The 19,149-nt window shown below is 38.6% G+C and overlaps 1 protein-coding gene across 2 annotated transcripts in view; it reads right to left on the minus strand.

Moving 5' to 3' along the window:
* Position 1: 1 nt before the first annotated feature.
* The window catches only part of SNX14 (sorting nexin 14), a 42,390-nt gene continuing 23,242 nt past the window's right edge, over positions 2–19,149 (minus strand). For both annotated transcript variants that reach the window (XM_066612502.1, XM_066612491.1), the window contains 13 exons: positions 17,165–17,297; positions 14,775–14,976; positions 8,894–8,977; positions 8,644–8,744; positions 8,295–8,406; positions 7,555–7,595; positions 7,305–7,424; positions 5,356–5,479; positions 4,119–4,283; positions 3,780–3,875; positions 2,175–2,266; positions 906–962; positions 2–196 (listed from right to left, as the gene is read on the minus strand). In XM_066612502.1, the coding sequence (XP_066468599.1) occupies positions 158–196; positions 906–962; positions 2,175–2,266; positions 3,780–3,875; positions 4,119–4,283; positions 5,356–5,479; positions 7,305–7,424; positions 7,555–7,595; positions 8,295–8,406; positions 8,644–8,744; positions 8,894–8,977; positions 14,775–14,976; positions 17,165–17,297 (1,366 nt within the window). In that variant the 3' untranslated portion in view covers positions 2–157. The remainder of the gene's footprint in view (positions 197–905; positions 963–2,174; positions 2,267–3,779; positions 3,876–4,118; positions 4,284–5,355; positions 5,480–7,304; positions 7,425–7,554; positions 7,596–8,294; positions 8,407–8,643; positions 8,745–8,893; positions 8,978–14,774; positions 14,977–17,164; positions 17,298–19,149) is intronic.

Here is a 19,149-nt window from a genome sequence, read left to right on the forward strand (position 1 = left end):
ATTCAGTCAATAATAAACTTTAATCTTTTCAAGTAAAGAGAAGTTTTCTAAAGTTAAAATACATTATATTTACAAGCTAATATACAACATTAAACCTATCAATTAAATTAGTACGTAGCAGCCTTCTATGAAATGGGTTAATTCAGTGACCTGATGTTTACAACCATGGTGATACAGAGGGAATATCCTTTGGAACCTGCAAAGGAAAAGGACTTATAGTTGAATCAGTTGTTTCAAGTATTTATAAACACTCTTAGTCTTATTTATAAACACTCTTAGGGATGAATCAGGAAATCAATGTGGTTTTCTGAGGGTACCAAAATCTAGCACTCTGATCAATTAAAGTGAGGATTTCTATTTTGCCTTCTGACACTAAATAAGTTCCAAAAGTATAGTTCTAAGTTAGATGACAGAGCAGCAAAATTGCAGATGAAATCTGGCTTATATAAGGTTATAGCCTAAATTGTAAAAACAATTTGTAAAATTGTTTTACAATTGTAAAAATTGTTTTTGTTGCAATAGACTAGTGTGGTTATCCTTCTGAAATCTGTCTCTACCCTCAACAAAATGATGAAGAATTGGTGGTATGTGAAGATACAATCAATGTGAATCTATCTGGAGTTTGGGCAGCCATTTTAAGAAAATATAAATATTTATAGAATATTAAACCAGGAAAGTAAATCATCTGGTATGTAACTGGAAATATCCCTAAATCAGGATGTGAGAAATTTCAAGCAATTGCTCCAAAAAGAGTAGAGTAAAATTTAATCACTAGACAAAAAGAATGGAGCTACAATGAATAAGGAAACTCACAAACTAGAACTTGCTTTATAAACTTCATTACTGTTTCCATTTGTACAGCAAGAACAAGGTTTATCACTCAGAAGTATTTTGTCATGACCTACCTTATCAAGCTCTGGAAATAGTTCCTGAATGCCAATATCCAGCAAAACATAAGTCAACTGAAAATAAAATGCCACAAGAAATTATATTTCTGGGTCTGGTCATGTAGCGTCCAGTGCCCCAAAGCTTTCTGTATTTAACAAGCAGTCTGGAAAATACCATCTGTATAACAACTGAGTTAAGCTGAAAGAACTTGCATCACCAGACCAGATAAGCAGCTTATGAGGTCACAGAAAAATAAAGACGTAGGAAGAGCCCCACAGGATCAGGCCATCTTGTTCAGCTTTCTGTATCTCACCCACCAATTGCTTTAGAGAGCACACAAGACAATAAGACACAACGTGCGTCCTGATGCCCTCCCCTGCTTCCGGCATGATCGGGAGCTGCCCATAGCTACCTTGGCTTTCAAGTTAAGCTTTTTCAGGATTTACACACTAGTAGAGAGAAGGACTGAAAACAACATTTATTCAGTAAGAGCGGCTGCAGCCAAGACAATATATTCAATCTATTCTTGGCTCACAATGCAGCAAACATCCAGCTAGGATGAAATGAGCTAGCAGCAGCTAGCTCCCTCATTCAGTCTGATCTCAAACACCACATTTTAGTAATACTAACATTTCACTGAACATGGCAAGCTTCAAGAGCTTCCATCAGTCCAAAGACGGCATCAAGAATAGATACCAGGTCATGCTGCCTAACTCTCTATAACCTGCTCCCCACTTCACCTATCTCAGCCACTGTAGCTACCTGATGTACTTGTTCCAATGCTTACACCTAGGTCTAGCAACATCCCCACTGCCGTTTCCAATTCTGTGCAGTTCTATGCAAGTTGTACCTACAGATCTTTTGGCCTTCCATTTGTCATAACAGGCTGGCAGTTGGAATTCAACACATTATCATAGTGCTCTGTACATAGCTCTCATTGTCTCCTTTTGGTCTATTAAGGTCATCAAAAAATTGAGTTGTACGTGTACCTGGCCTTAACTGCATGGCTCAGAAGCTGCAACATGTAATTCACCTTTCCAGTCCTGGTTCCAAATCACCAGGTTGCTTCTTGGGTAGCAAATGAGTGGCATGAGTGAATACGTGCTTGCAATCCATGTGTGGGATGGGAGAGGCGACACTTACTTGCCACAAGCAAGCAATAAACTGCATTTCTCTATGACAGGTCTAAGCCTTCACTCCTATACTTCAGTGCTCAGCAACAAGACTGGCAGGAAATAAAAACAAGGACTTAATGAAACACCATAAACAGCTTATAAAGCAAATACCTGTTTGTTAAGCACTGGCTGCTGCAATCCATCAAACAGAAGTCTTATACCTTCATACTTGGCCTCTTCTCCAATACACTTGCCTATCAAATCTAGACAAAACATCAAAACATAACTCATTATGACAGAGCAAACAATGGAGAAAACTGATTCAGTGGCTAAATCCTTAGAGCTTTACAGTCCCCAAAATTCTACAAAGCAAATCTGTTTATGACAGTTACATGCAACGGCCAATTCGCACAAAACATTCTGGAAAGGTGAACAGCCTAGGTATACAAATAGTGTTTGGATAGGCAGCAGCTCTTATACCCTGTGCATTGTTCTGGAGGTGTATTCTTAAATGCAAGATGTCAAATTGGGGAGTAACTACGTGTCTCAAGGTTTGCGAACTGATAAGTGCCCCTGTTCTTGGGGAGGAGACTTATCACGCTCTGTTCAAATGCAGAGTTTAACCAGTTCTGTCCATCAGCCCTTAATCTTTATTACTATCTTGATAATCTGGCTACTGTGCCACTCAGTACAATTTAGATCAACCCTTAAATTTGCTTAGATTAAGGCCAAGATTCTCAGGACAAAAAGAATTTGTCTTTGCAAGGCAGTTCAATTTTTTATTTAAATTCGCTAGAGGGGAAAATAAAGTTCAAACTTGTCACAGTGCTGCTCTGACCTCATGTAATATTTGCAAATGAACTGATAAACTACCTTTAGGGTGTCTGATGCCCTTTATAAAAAGAAACCAAGTTCAGATTCATTGTCAGCTTTAAGAAAACAAAACAGGTCACAAGAGGGGGAAGTGATACATTAAAAGGTTGAGCAGGTTGCAGATAATATTCTATTTGCATGTCTGAAACACTCCATCGAAGTATGTTCAACCTAGACAAGGGTGCCTATTCTGTGAAAAAGTGTGCCAATGTGGCGTGCAACTGGACAGTGCTGCAAGCATTCCATATCAGTGGGTAGATGCCTGCAGTTTGGGGTGCAAAAGAAGGGTGCTCCAGGCAGAAGGGCTGCAATCAAGCAGGAGATATCTTTAGATTGCAGAAACCAGGAGAGGAAAAGTGATGTTTAGAAGAAGATATTGAAGGAGTCCCTCCATGTGTCTACTGAGCAGGAATATGGATAATTGTGCTGGGAAAATGGCCTGAGTGAACCACAATTCAGTGAACCACTTTGCATACTGGGGACTGCCTTTATGAAAATTTGAATCAGCAGCATGAACACACACAAGACTCTTCTCAGTTATGTTCTTGGGCATTAAACTAGAGACCTGTCAAAATCAGCCCATAGTATTTATTTCCAGAAGTGCATTACATTTCAAAGAATGCTCAGCATTCAACTAAACTGAAAAAAATAAGAGGCATGGCAATTACTTGCATTTTTACCATTATCAGTATGAGTTCAATGTGAGAAGGGACAGTAGTGAGATGGAAGATGACTAAAATCTGAGATACTGTAAGACCCACACAGGTTTTAGGAAGGCAATACTCAAACTAGTTGCAACACCTGCCTTCTTTTTAAATTGCAATGCTTTGCAACACACACACTTGGAACTTTGATCATTTCAGGTCTGTCTCCTTGATAAAGAGAGTCATACAAGCACTTAACCTGGAATGTATTTCATCATTTCTTCAAATGTCTGCTTTGCCCGTTTCTGTTTATCTTGAAGAGAACGAGGTTCAGAATTCTCACAAAACACAGCATCTGGAATAAAAAATGGTTTTCAGACCTATCTATACTGTTTAACTTCTGTTTTAATTAATTTGGTTGGTAACTTTAATCAGAAGGGCAAGTTATATCTAATTGGCACATCTTGTTCCAATCAGTGCTATTTTTTATACTGCACAAAATTCTAACTGTCCACGAGTACCCCTACAAGTTTAAGATGTATTCTAATATCAATAGAACATTTATAATACACATAACACCGTACGACATTACACTCACCTCTCAAAAGCGTTATGAATGAGACCAAACGGTGCTCCTGAAAGAGCTGTTCTAGCTTATATTGCAGGTAGTAGTCTGTATATGCCTCTAAAGTGTTTTTTAAAAGAATCCGTCCTCCCATCAAGATATGATGAAGCCAATCAGGAATACGGAAAACAACTCTGCCTGCAAAGTCATTAATATATATATATTGGGTACGAGCATACAGGTTTAGTCTTATTTGCAAGGATTCCATCCCCAGAGGTCATGCGGATTTCAAAAATCACATTAAAGCAAATCCATTAAAAAAAACCATGTCCTTTTGCTCTGCGATTTAAAAACAGCCTTGCTGATCTTCATAATCATCAGGCAAATAATCAGTCTCTCTCAAGGTGCTTAGAAAGGCTTCATTCCAAGCTGCAGAATAGGGAAAGAATGAAGGAGGTGATATTAACTTCCACTTAGTAGCATTCTTTCATGTGCTCAGGGGAAAGGAGGGGTCACTTGCCTCAGACTGAAGCTGTTCTAAGCGCTTGGAGAAAAAATAATTGATGGATTGTCAGCTGGCTGCTCTCTCTTGCATTAATGAGGCTATTGTTAAACAACGTTTTTCCTTTAGTTCTAATCGCATTAAGATAAAACCGTGGGTGAGAAATCAGTGGATAATTAGGTTATATCTGTACTGTTTATTTTTGGAACACAAAACAGCAATTTTTGTTTGTTTGTGTGTGCCGGGCATGTAAAACGTATGATCCAGGACTAGCAAATAAGGGCTACAAAATATACCAAGGTCTGGCTATTCCCAGTGTATGGTAAGACTGCTGGGTCAGTTGCTTCATTGCTGTAGGTTCCTCTCTCCATTATCACCTCTTTAGATCAGGAAGAACATTTGGAAGAAAATGCTGAAGACCAGATGGAAAGTTGCTGCTGGAGCTTTATAACACCGCCCGCCCCCCTTTTGCTCGCAGGAGAGAGAGAAGCAATGCTGATGGCATGCCTGAACACTAGGTTTTCTCACTGCGACAACAGCGAATGATTTGCATCATGGATATTGTACCACAAAAAGTCATGATTTTGCAAATGAAAACATTGACACATCTGTCATCATGTACAGATATCTTGTCAAAGCAACAAGAAAAACTGGTTTGCAAACAAGTTCCAACATTAAAACACTGATAATATTTAAGCTAATAGATCTACTCAGTGGGCTCAGAAATGATTATGGTTCCTGATACAAAAATTGGAACAGATTTCTCACCAATGTACATTAAGTAGTCATAGACTCCTTCAACTGTCATCATTTCCATAAAGTAGTTCTGATTTTGTCTTCTCTCAGAATTCTCAGAGCGGTTTGCATTGTTCTTGTATAGTTCATTAAAAAGCTAAAAATCAGAGAGAGCATCAATTTGGTTTTTGTTTTTAAAGACATGCAAGGATTATGCGATTCATCAAAGAGGACCATTCAACAGTAAGCACTGGCTGGTTTTAATAGAAGAGGCAAATTTTCCACTGTAACAATAAAATCGCTAAAGGTATCAAGTTCAGAAAGGTACTAGAAATAGAAGTTCTATTTCATGCTACAGTATCCAGTATAACACAGAAAGGTGTTTGATTAAGGATTTGGTACTTAAATACCTGAAGAACCATCTCTCCCTGTACAAATCTGCCTGCCCTTGAAGGCACCTCAGGCAGCTCTGCTACAGGTGCTGTCACTTTTGGAAACATAGCTGACAAGTTTGTAAGAAACAGTCTTAGCTGTGGCACCTGCCCTGTAGAAATCACTCCTGGCAGAGTAGGCCTGCCTCCTTTGCCTTGGTGTTTCTAAGGGAAACTAAACACTTTTCTGTTCCACTGAGCCTTTGATTTGCTTATCTGTTCCATAGGATTTGCTGGCTCAATTGTAATGTCACTGCTCTGTCTTTCTGCAATTTTTGTTTTATCTGGATTGTAGTCACTTTCTTGCTTTTGTATTAATTTACTGCTATGAACCGCCTTGAGCTTTCCCATTGGGTTATTAAAAGCAGAGTAGAAGTGTTCAATAACAAACATTATATGTCATATCTGGAGGTGAAAACAGCTGTAATCTGTTACCCACAGCTCCTAGATGACAAGGAAGCAATCACAAAGCTTTCCATGTTTCACTATGAATTTTTTTTAAGATATATAAAAAAATATTATTAAAAACTTAGCAACTGAAGCTGGATGCCTTTCTCAAAATCTACTACCATCAGATTTCTCAAAAGTAGGAATGATACATTGTATCTTAGCATTGCTCTATGTTCAAACTCCATGACAATAAGTATTATAAACACCTGTATTCAGGCAGTGAGTAATGCTCTAGGTCAGGGGTGTCCAAACTTTTTGGCAGGAGGGTCACATCATCTCTCTGACACTGTGTCAGGAAAAAATAATTTACATTAAAATTTTGAATAAATTTACATAAATGAATATATTAGAGATGGATCTTATATGAATGAAGCTCTTGCAATAGCCTAGGGCCTATAAAAGGCCTTGCACAAACCAAGGCAGGCCTTTCCTTTGCTGCCACTGCTGCCTCACAGATGTGAAACAGCAAGCAGTAAAGGGAGCCCTCACCCTGCAGCTCACGCAAAAGGTCGAACAGTTGCCCTCAGGCTGAGAACAGTTGCATCGGGCCAGCAAAGGCTCCAACAAGTCTCCGGAGGGCCAGAGATTTATTGGAGACTGGGGGCTCCCCATGGGCTGGATTAGGGGTCCCCAAGGACTGCAAATGGCTTCTAGGCAGGGGTTTGGGCACCCCTGCTCCAGTTAGTAATGCTAAGCAAAAATGAAATCTGCATAACTGTGACAATGGTATCAAAAATAAAATTGAAAGTACAAAAAAAAAGTCTGACAAAAAAGACCTGCACAACTACTTCTGCAGATTCAAGCTGGCCACAGGTTTTTATGTTTCTAAGATCAATCCCTCATGCCACAGACACTCATTTTGAAACTGAAGAGAGTTCCAAAAGTAGTTTGTGGCATGGCATGGAGGCAGAGAGGCATCTGCACAAGCATCCCATTAAGCCTCAGATGTACCCACAAGGTTCCTTGTTTTTCAGCCAATGGAAAGATTGAACAGCGTATCTAAAACAAAGACACTAATCAGGGTAATACAGACAGACATCCACAAAAGTTTCTAGTATCTATCATTGTGTCTCAATGGCCAATTACTCCAAGTAATCATACCTTTTTGTTGTTTTCAGAAGTTGGGCTGAGAATTGTTAGTTCCGGTCTGCTTGGTTTTGGCTTGGGAGATTCACAGGAATTAATAAAATTTATTATGAATGTCTCCAAGTGCTGGCCTTTCTGCAATTAAGAAAATGTAAAAATAATAATAAGCAAATTTTCAAAATAAAAGCTATAAGGAACTCCACAACTAGTTATTAGCAAACAATGTCAATTACAAATACAATTTAAAATTAAAAGGTCTACCCACCTCTTTCATTAGTTTTGATGGAACAGATTTTATAATTTTGCCTGCAATTGAGAACAGCAGTAAAAAAGTTAATTGAGATTCCCATTTTCAGTGCTACAGTTTATGGCATTCTCCTTATTGTATAAGCCCCTGGACTTGCTTCATTCTATTAAAAAGTTAAATTCCTTAATCAGTGATCATCATATAAAAAAATGCACTTCATAGTTTGCTATGCACCTGAATGCCACTATGTGTATGTAAACCACACTGAAAATAGGAACCGTATAACAGCAGCATACAAACTAACAGTCTGTAAGCTGAATACAGAACACATACATTAGTTTGTCAAGAAGACAAAGATTTTCACAAACTGGAAGTGTCTGTGAATGAATGCTACATCTTCTAGAAACACCAAAGAAGAAAGCTTCTGTATGCAAGAACACACAAAGCTGTCTTATACAGAGTCAGACGTCCGCTCCACCTTGCTCAGTGCTGGCTACACTGACAGCAGCTCTCAAAAGCTTTTAGACAGGAGATCTGCTCCAGCCCTATCTAGAGATGTCAGGGTTGACCCTTCCCTGCATACAAACCCATGTTTTCTACCCATAGAGGTACAGCACTTCCCATAACAAAGCTAACAGTAATTCAGAGAGTGGAGAACCATAAAGCGTTTTAAGCAACCCATGCAATTCAGAGTCCAATGGTCACATTTGGATAAGCTGGAAAATTGTTACTTTTTTTAGTGACAACTTTTTACATACCTAGATTTACATCAGGTAAGATCTTATCAAGAAACTGCGTCTCTCCACCATTAGGTGATAAGAAGTCAGCCAATAGCTGGCTATTGCTTAGCTCTGGATGTTGTGAAAGTTTCTTCAAAAGGAGAAAAAAGTAAGATTATGCTCAAATTAGTTTCTTTCCAAAAACAAAAAAATTAAAAACTCTTAAAAGGAGATAAATTTCATGGAATGAAACTTTAAAAAATCATAGCAATTGAAAACACCTTGTGAACTGTGGGTCACAAAATATTTACTGCTTGGATAGAAAACCAATCCTTCCCATGCTAGCTATACACATTTACAAATAAACTTAATCATAGTGTTTTTCTACCTGCAAGTATTCCTGAAATTCTTCTCTCTTTGACTGTAAGAATTCAAAATTCTTTGGTCCAATTATTCTCTTTGAAGGAAGCTGGGCATCTGGGAATGTACCTGGATAATACAACATAATTTCAAACTACTGAAGTTGTAGTACAATGTAAAATAAATATTAAAGAACTTTTCAGTTTAAAAGTAAAATGACAAATGAAGCAAGACAAATTTCAAAGAGAGGAGTGGGTGTAGGGGAAATCACAACCTACCATGAAATTCTGTTAGCTTTGACTCAAGAACATAAAATTCAAGATATCTTCTGTAGACTGACCAGTGTTCAGGAGCATGTCCAACTGAAAACACACAGAGATATATGATTTTCACATGTACAACTTCAGGTGTACAATTTTCACTGAATTTCACTTCAGGTGCTCTACAGGCAAACATATTAGTACAGGTATAATCTTAATTATCCACGGATTTTTCACCCACGGTTTTAGCTCTATGCCAGCGATTTTCAACCTTTTTCATCTCACAGAACAGTGACAAGGCACAAAAACTGTCAAGGCACACCATCGGTTTTTTGACAATTGACAAGGCACACTGCACTGATAGCAGGGGCTTGCATCCCCCAGTGGCCCTACTTACAAATGATCATCCCCCAAATTCCTGCAGCACACCTGTAGACCATAGTTGAAAATGGTTGCTCTAAGCCAGGGGTGTCCAAACATTTTGGCAAGAGGGCCACATCATCTCTCTGACACTGTGTCGGGGGCCAGGAAAAAAAAGAACTAACTTTTCAAATTTGAATAAATTTACATAAATGAATTTATTAGAGATGGAACTTATATGAATGAATGAAGATCTTGCAGTAGCTCAAGGCCTTGCTCAAAGCAAGGCCAGCCTTTCCTTTGCTGCCAATGCTGTGTCACAGGCATGAAACAGTAAGTAGTAGAGGGAACCCTCATCTGAAAGTTCAGGTGAGAGGTCGAACAGTTGTCCTCATGCTGTATGCACTTGTATCGGACCAGCATGGGCTCCAGCAAGTCTCCTGAGGGCCAGAGGCTCACTGGAGACTGGGGGCTCCCTATGGGTCGAATTGGGAGCCCCCAAGGCCCCCAGGCCGGGGTTTAGGCATCCCTGCTCTAAGCAATGAGAAGGGCCCTTTAAATTAAAGGAAAAAGGTATTTTAACAATAACCTCCTTAATGCGAGAGAGAGCAGCTGGCAGCTGAGTTCTAGTTGCCACATCTCAAAAAGAACATAGTGTAAATGGAAAAGGTGCAAAAGAGAGCAACTAAAATTATTACTGGGCTGGGGCACTTTCCTTATGAGGAAAGGCTACAGCATTTGGACCTCTTCAGACTAGAAAAGAGGCGCCTGAGGGGGGACATGATTGAGACATACAAAATTATGCATGGGAAGGACAGAGTGGATAGAGATGCTCCTTTCCCTTTCACACAACACCAGAACCAGTGGACATCCAGTAAAATTAAGTGTTGGGAGAGTTAGGACAGATAAAAGAAAATATTACTTTACTCAGCATGCAGTTGGTCTGTGGAACTCTTTGCAATAGGATGTGGTAATGGCATCTGGCCTAGATGCCTTTAAAAAGGGATTGGACAAATTTCTGAAGGAAAAATTCATCACGGGTTACAAGCCATGATGTGTATGTGCAACCTTCTGATTTTAGAAATGAGCTATGTCAGATGCAAGGGATGCAACAGCCTCTCGGTTGACTTCCGGTTGAGTCATGGAGCTCTGAACAAGCCCTGGTGAGAACGGGGCTAACGGGAACTTCTGCTTTCTTTGGTTGGAGGGCATTTAAAAGCCCACCGACATCCTCCCCCAGGTAGGGGAAGGGCTGGGGACGCCTGAGACCAGAGGGGTGTGTGAGTTTGGCGATAGAGGAGCTCTGAATAGGGGTTTCTCTATCTGCTTTGAACTCCCCCCCAGTGAAGGCTTCGCTAAAATCGCAGCAGGCGTTACCTGGGTCAAGAAATTTGGCTTAAGATCCTCGCTGACTCAGCCTCTTGATTTATATGTGAAAAAAAATTGGCAAAAAAGAAACAGCGTTTGAACCGGAGATTTAACGGTGATAAGGAGGCTTTGGGAAGGAGACGACAAATGCGAGATCTGAGGAGGAGGAGGAACGAAGAAAAGACATCAAGCTGATTGGTCAGTAAGGAGTGAAAATATCATGAGATTGTAGCCTGGAAGTGAGATTTCGCCATTGAGAGAAGGTCATATAGCAACAGCAAGTGGAGGAGCGGCCATTTTAAGAGGGTCAGAAAATTGGGAGGAAATATTTGAGTGGACATTTTGAAAGAGGTCAAGAGAAGACAGGAAGTGAAGAAGTGGACATTTTGTAAAGAGTACTACAAAGAAGTCGCGTCCTCCATTTTGACTAAGGGAAAACTTAATGTCAATATTAAGTTGACTATACAGTATTATAGAAAGTGGGAAATACTGAGTTTTGATAGGGAAACACTTGCTACATGTCGTATGACTTAAGAGAGAGACAAAGAGCACTTACCTGGAGCGGCTCGAAAATGGCAAAAAGGGAGATAAAGATCTGCAAATGGCAATGGAAAGTTTAGAGAAGAAACTTAATGACTCTATGAAAGAAATGTGTACCAGAATAACAGCAAATATGGAGAAAATGATGGACGGAATGAAAGGATTGATAGGAGACCTCAAAAATGAAGTGATACAAGTTAAAGTTGAGTTGAAGACAGTAAATCAAAAAGTACAAGATATGGAAAAGAAAACACAAGAAGTAGAGGGAAAGACTGACAGAGTGACTACTGATACTAAGAGATTTGAAGATTATATGCTGAAATTGGAATGTTATGCTATGGAGACCCATCTAAGGCTGAGAGGTGTGCCAGAGAATTTAATGGAAGATACAAAAGAAGATAGAAAAGAAGTGATTAGAATCTTGGCAGAATTTACAGATTTACAACCTGAGGAAATGGAATATCAATGTGACATGGTGTACCGAATAAATTCCCAGTATGCCCGCCAAAAGAACCTGCCTAGGGATATAATAGTGCAATTAATAACAAAGAGAACTAAAGAAGAAATATTGAGAAAGCACTATAGGGACCCTCTGAAGGTAAAAGGGGTAGAAATTGGGATCATGAAAGAACTACCAAGGAAAGTGGTGCAAGATAGAAAAAAATACAGAAAATTGACAGACAAGTTGAGAGGTAAAAGCGTAAGATATAGATGGGAAATTCCACAAGGATTAAGTTTTTATTTGAAGGGTGCATGAATTACAATTAAAACAGTTAGGGAGATGGAAGATTTTTTGGTGAATAATAAAGAAGATTTGGACTAAAAAAGAAATAAAGTTTAATTTTATATCAACGATGGAATACAAACTAATTTCTTGGAATGTGAATGGACTAAATTCACCACAGCAACGAAAATTAATTTTTCATTGGATACAAAAACAAAAGGCAAATATTGTTTGCTTGCAAGAAACAGATATTTGTAAAAAGGATTATAAACTTTTGAAAAATAAGAATTTGGGGGAAGAATTTATCTCGGCAACAAATAAAAAAAAGAGGAATAGTGATGTATTTAAAGAAAGAGCTAGAACCAAAATTAATTTTTAATGATGCAGAAGGAAGATATTTGGCAATAGAAGTTATGTTGAACTACAAAAAGACATTATTAGTTGGAGTATATGCACCAAATGGAGCTAAGGATGGCTTTTTTGAAGCGTTAAAATTGGATCTGGGTCAGATCTTATTATGAACAAACAATATTGATGGGAGATTTAAATGGAGTTGTGGATTTAGAATTAGACAGGAAGACTAAAAGTAAACGAAAGGAAGGCAAACTACCAGTATCTTTTTTTGAATTGATAGAGCAAGAAAACTTGGAAGACATATGGAGGAAATTAAATCAAGAAGTGCGAGATTATACATTTTATTCGGCAAGGCATGAATCTTTTTCGAGAATAGATGTGATCTGGATGTCTAAAGAGTTAACCTTAATAACTAAGAGTGTAGATATACTGCCTAAGCAGAATTCTGATCATAATCCAATGATATGGAAGGCAGCAACGAAGGCTAGAAAGAAGATATGGAGAATTAACGACTTATTAACAAAGCAGAAAAATGTTGAATATTTACAGACTGAGACCAAACACTTCATTCAAGCTAATATGGACAATGATGTAGAAATTAGGAAGGTTTGGGATGCATATAAGGCTGTGATAAGAGGAAACCTAATAAGTTTAAATAGTTGGGGGAAAAAAGAAAAAGAATTTAAGTATAAAGACATTCAGGAGAAAATTAAGCAAAAAGAAAATGATTTAAAGAGAAGGCCAGGGAAAAAGTCTATATTAAGAGAAATAAAGATTCTACAATAACAACTAAATGCATTAGCATTAAAAGAAATGGAATGGAATTTGAAAAGACTCCAACAAAAATCTTTTGAAGGAGGAAATAAACCAGGGAAGTATTTGGCATGGCAATTGAAGAAAAGAAAAGAGAAAAAAATTGTTACGAAGATCTGTCAAGATGGTAGAGATATAGTGGATCATCATGGAATAAAAAGAGAGTTTTATAAATATTATGCCAAATTATATGGAAAGCAAAAAATAGACAAGGTGGCAATTGAGACATATTTGTCAAAGCTAGATGTGCCAAAGATAAAGGAAGAAATGAAAGACAGATTAAACGATAAGATTACACAAATGGAGATATTGAAAGCCATACAAGATACCAAGCTGGGAAAAGCTTGCAGCCCAGATGGCCTAACGACAAAATTCTATAAAGCTTTAAAATTAGACCTGGTGGTCATGTTAGAGAGTCTCCTGAACGAGATTTTAAAAACGGGATCTATTCCAGACACATGGAGAGAAGCAAATATTTCTTTGATACCAAAAGAGGCGCAAGACTTAACAAATGTCAAGAACTATAGACCTATCTCACTTTTAAACAATGATTATAAGCTTTTTGCAAAGATAATGGCGGAAAGGTTGAAGGAAACGTTAAGTGAGCTGATATCGGAAGAACAAGCAGGTTTTTTGCCAAATAGGCAAATAAAAGATAATTTGCGAATTGTGATAGGTTCTGTAGAATTTTATGACAAGCACCCAGAGAAAGAAGTTGCCTTTTTTTGTTGATGCTGAAAAAGCATTTGACAATCTGAATTGGGACTTCCTGTTGGAACTAATTGACAAGGGACATTGTTTTTCAAATGGATTGCTGTAATGTGATTTTTGCCATCCATGTGAGTTCTGGGAACAGAACCCTCGCGAATAATGAGATTCAACCTATATATGTTAATGGAAGAATAAGTTGCCCAAGGCATTAAAAGCTGTTTGTAAAAATAGCATTTGTAAAAATAAATATATTTCTACACAAATGCTCAAGGAAATATCCTGTGCAGTTACACAAGTACAATGTTTCAGAATATTATATCACAAGTTTCAGACAATTCACTGGGATTTTTCTGTTCTCCATAATTGCAAAAAGATTTCACACACCTTGGAAACACAACTAAAGCAAGTGTAATAAACTATGGTTAGGTTCCTGGAAAACCTAGTGGGTACTGAATTAGCAGATACTAATAATTGAGCCTATGGGTAAAATGGGGTTAGGTTCCAGGGAACCCTCTTCATCATAATCTTTTATGAACTTTATGAACCTGAATTTTAATTTGAAATCTATGGAGCTGGGTGATAGCAAGGGCTCATCAGAATCTCTAACATTTGATGCTTTCTCTTCTGTGCTGGTATGTGTTGATGTGCTGAAGGTTGTGGTGATTGTGATTTCTCCATGCTGGTTATCCCTCAACTCATTGAAGGTTGTTGGACTAACAATGAGTCCTCAGAGTTTAGCAGTGGGGAGGGGGTTGCTTCACCCTTCTTCCTCCTTCCCCATGTTTCCTGGTTTCTTCACTGGGCTTGCCCCAGTCCCAGAGCAGCCCCCAGGTAGCCTTCCAAAGACCACTCATCCTCAGCCTCTCATCACTGCCAGGGTTGTGGATAAAAAGAACAGAGTCATAGATAATGAGGGGTAGGTGGCAATTTCCCTCAGGGATAAGTAAATTTGCATATAAAGGGAACTGGCTGTAAATCTGAACAGGAATATAACAAGTACACTAAGCATATTTTCCTAAGAGTGCCTACCTGCCATTCTATCATTTCTCTCCACATCAATGCAATATACCGGAATTCTCTCTTTTCTCTCTTTCCTTTCTAGAGAGGGGTCATCAACTAAGTCCACATACGGAATGCTAATTTCCCAAGCTGCAAGATTGCGAGGTGTGTTAGGTGTGCTAACCGCCTCCACAGGAGAATCATCTTCCATTACCATAATGCCTTCTTCAATCTGCAGTGAAAAAATGCAAGCATTCAGAAACCAATTCCAAAGGATTTCAATGTTGACTCTTGTGCAGTGCTTCTCAAATTTTTAGCACTGGGACCCACTTTTTAGAATGGGAATCTGTCAGGACCCAACCGGAAGTGATGTCATGACTGGAAGTGACATCATCAAGCAGGAAAATTTTTAACAACCCTAGGCTGCAATTCGACCCACACTTACCCAGGATTAAGTTCCATTTACTATCATATACATAGTAGCCTGTTAAAAGTACTGATGTGTAACATTTTCCCAAATGCAGTCACATACCATGGTAGCATCAAGTCTAATATATTCAAAATAAAATACTGAAATGAATGGGGACCCACCTGAAATTGGCTTGCAACACACCTAGTGGGTCCAGACCCACAGTTTGAGAACCACTGCTCTAGTGTACTGTAAACATAACCCAGACTTGTATATTATAAAGAATTCTAGCCCTGGCTTGCTTTAAAAGGTAAGATCAAAGTATGCTATGAATAGCACTTACCCTCACTGTTTCTTTGAAAAGGTGGAAGTATGGTAATAAAAGTCTGCATGTGTCACAGTTGTGCAAGTTTTACTTATACACACATGTACATGTTTTGTCATACACAGTGACAAAAATTTTGACAATAAAGAAAAATGGCCAAACCAAATTCACCACGTGTAAACATTTAACAGATTCTCTCCCAAGCTTTGTCAAGCACAGTAGTAATATATCAACACTGCACAAAATAAATATTCTGTTGTAAAGTATAAGTAAAAAAAAAAGTTATCTACAGTGCATACATTATGAGTTATGTTTCTCTTTTGAGACTGAAGATGAAATCTGCAGTGGAGAAACTGTGAGAAACAGGAGGATGCTTATTCCCTCTTTTATAATCAACTGGTTGTTCCCCAGTTCAGTTTCCAGATTTGTGTTTACAAAATACAGATCTGGAACACAAATGCAACAAGGTACCTGTTCGGGAGATACTGTAAGGTTTTTTTGGACATTGTTATTCTTATTCTTAATAAGAATTCTTATTAAGAATATTTATATACTGTTTTTCAACCTGAATAAGTTCACAAAGCAGTTTACACAGTAAAATAAACCGATCAATGTCCCAAAGGCATCATGATTTTGGAAAAGAAGAAGATGACAGAAGACAGAAGACATAACAGCAACAGCCACTGGAAAAGATGCCACGCTGGGGTGAATGTTTGCTAGCTAGAATCTGATTGCTAGCTAGAACAGGGGGATCAGAAAAACATCCTTCTCCTCCCTCAGTTAAGAGTGAGGTCCATTAAAAGTGCCATGAGCATTGTAGCTTTTGGTTAACAGGTCAATAGATATGCAAATATTTCTGCCTATTCAGGGTCATCTAATTACAAATAAACCAATCAAATTTTCCAGACGAACAGCAAATTAGTTGGCAACTTGCGAGTCAGATCCACTAGATTCTTACTGATTCAGAGGATGACCACACCAAAAGGATTTACATGTTCCTTGCACTTAGCCAGTAATTTGTTCTAGTGCTCTTAACAGGAATTCAACAAAAACAATTGGAATAAAGGTTCAGCAGCAGTTCTGAATTTAGGTTTGCAATTAAATTTTTCAGGACAGATGATTGATGTGCTTTCCAAAGCAACACATGTTCCCAAACAGTACCCAAGAGATTTATGCTTCTTCAACAATTAAACTCATGGAATTGTGTAAATTCAATTGTTACTAGTTAGAATGAAAAAAATAAGAAAATGAGAAAGGGAGTGAGGAAAGCAGCAATCCTAGAATGACTAGATGGCTAATCTTATAGTTAAATGCACAAGATAAAAGGATAGATGGAAATACAGGACAATTGTGTTAATTTATTAGGGCAAAGACAGGATGATCAGATGTCAAAACTGCAAAAGAGGACCAGGCACCCCAAAATGTAGGACATTCAAGAAAAATGTTGGACATGACAAAATAAAAGCTAAAAACACCTGTATAAGGATTTCATGTGGTTAATTTAAACAATATATTCCTTATTATTACATTTAAATCTACACATATAATTTATTAACTACAAGAAGGCTATGCACTGCTTGCAGGAGCCCACCCACATGGAAAAGGAGGATATCTAAGTACTAAAAAAGAGGACATGTCCTGGAAAAAGAAGACATCTGGTCACCCTGGGCAAAGGACTCAACTCACAAAATCATCCTCTCCCTCAGCCAGGCCATAGTTGGGCAACACAGCTCCTTCCATTGTGGTACTTTTGAACACCCCCTTAATCTTGCTGCCTATTTTGCTGATTCCAGATGACTCCCCTTTTTTCTGAGAGCTCCTGTGTATAATAAAAAAAGGAAACACAAAGTACAGAGCAATTTCAAACAAAGAAAACTAATACTCTCAACAGAAGAACACTGAAAGAACGCTACTGCGTGTACAAAATACAAGCGAAGTCTTCGCACATATTCTACATTTTGCTGCCCTGATCCAACAAGACAGAACAACAAATAGAAACAGGTTTCTGCTTATGGATCAATCCTTCCATTCACGCAAAAAGGAGTGGTGGAAGACGATGCAGAAAACACTGTGTTTTTAAAGGATGTTGAAGGGTGCAAGTGTGGCGCTTTTGCACCAGACAATGCTCAGTGTTGCCAACTCTGATAACACCAGTCTCCTGGCACAGAGAGTGGGGGAAATGGGCACCAGACACAGTCCAGGCATCCTCCTGCCATTCCAAAAGGTGATCAATTATCTTACAGTAGGGGAAGATGGGATGCTTAAACATAGCAGTGGGAATGTAATTTTTGTCCCGTTCAAACCTCTCGGAGTTGAGATCTTTGTCTATTTTGTTTAAGCATTCATACTGAGGAAACCAAAATGCTACCTATTGTGTTGTATGTCTAATGCATGCTACTCCTTCCCCCATCTGTCAATGGGAACCCAAGTCACCCTGGCCTGGAGATGAAAAGTCGATTTTGTCCGTCCCTCCCATCTGAGCTCAAAACTTTAACTTGTTCGCCCAAAGAAGTGAACTGCAGCCACAAAACAACAGAAGATGGTACAATGAAACTGAACCCTGATACACTAGCTTTTGAAAAACAGGACTACACCAGTCTGTATATTCTCATTCGGATTTCTGTGCCATGTTGAAAAATGGCTTTAATGTATACGTATGACAGGCACATTCCTACAGCTCCAAGCACTGTACGTTGTAGACAAGGAAAGATGATTTCTGGTAAAAAGCAATTAACACTTGCTAGATTTTCTTTGGAGTTAAGCACCGAATGGAAACTGATATAAAAATAAGTGCAATCAAAATAGCTAGCTGTTCCTACTGCATTGTAGTTACCTGGGCAGAAGAGAGTGCTGAATATGGTATGCTTAACACATTGTTTAAGCTGAACAAACAACCAAGCATTTACACAAGCATGTGTGATACAAGATGGACCCTGACTTACTTTAAAGCAGCAGGGAGAGAAGGCAAAAAGCCAGATGGGAGGGTTAGGACTGACTGAATATGAGGGAAAACAGACGAAGATGAAGTCTCCTGTCTTGAGAAAGCAGCTTGCCCTAGTGATGATGACTTGATGTATGGGCTACAATCCTGTTCAGAGCTAGAGCAACTTATAACAGAGCATCCACAAGGCAGCAAATTTAAGTGAAAGAGACAGACATTAGCGATCACGTCTGCATTCCTCACTACAGCCATGCATTCACACACACACACAGCCACAGCATCTCAGTGCATGCATACTGCCCTTACACAAGACAAAAACAGCTTCATTTCTTACTCTAGAAATGCACTAAGCATCTGACAGGGAAAAAGAATACACACAAAAACATGTATGCATTGCTTAAACACTGTTTTAAAAGTTATTGGTGCTACCCCCCTCCCCCCCAAAAAATAGGGCTTTCAGATATCTACTATCAGACCTACGCATTCCAATTGTATACAGTGACTGTGCTCTTACAAAACAGTTTGCAGTCAGTAGATTCTTCTTTACTTTAAATGCCTGTCATTTTGTGCCTGTTATGTAACAGTGCTCAACTCAGCTACGTAGGTCAAAAACCATATACAGGTCCAGCCTACACGAATTCGACAACACGAATGGCCACTGCAAATGAGAAGGAATGTGCTGATCCCTGGAGAAGGGGGAAAACGCATCCCTTTAAAATCAGTTTTAAAA

The sequence above is a fragment of the Tiliqua scincoides genome, chromosome 1, assembly GCF_035046505.1.
Source record: "Tiliqua scincoides isolate rTilSci1 chromosome 1, rTilSci1.hap2, whole genome shotgun sequence".
Lineage (NCBI taxonomy): Eukaryota > Metazoa > Chordata > Lepidosauria > Squamata > Scincidae > Tiliqua > Tiliqua scincoides.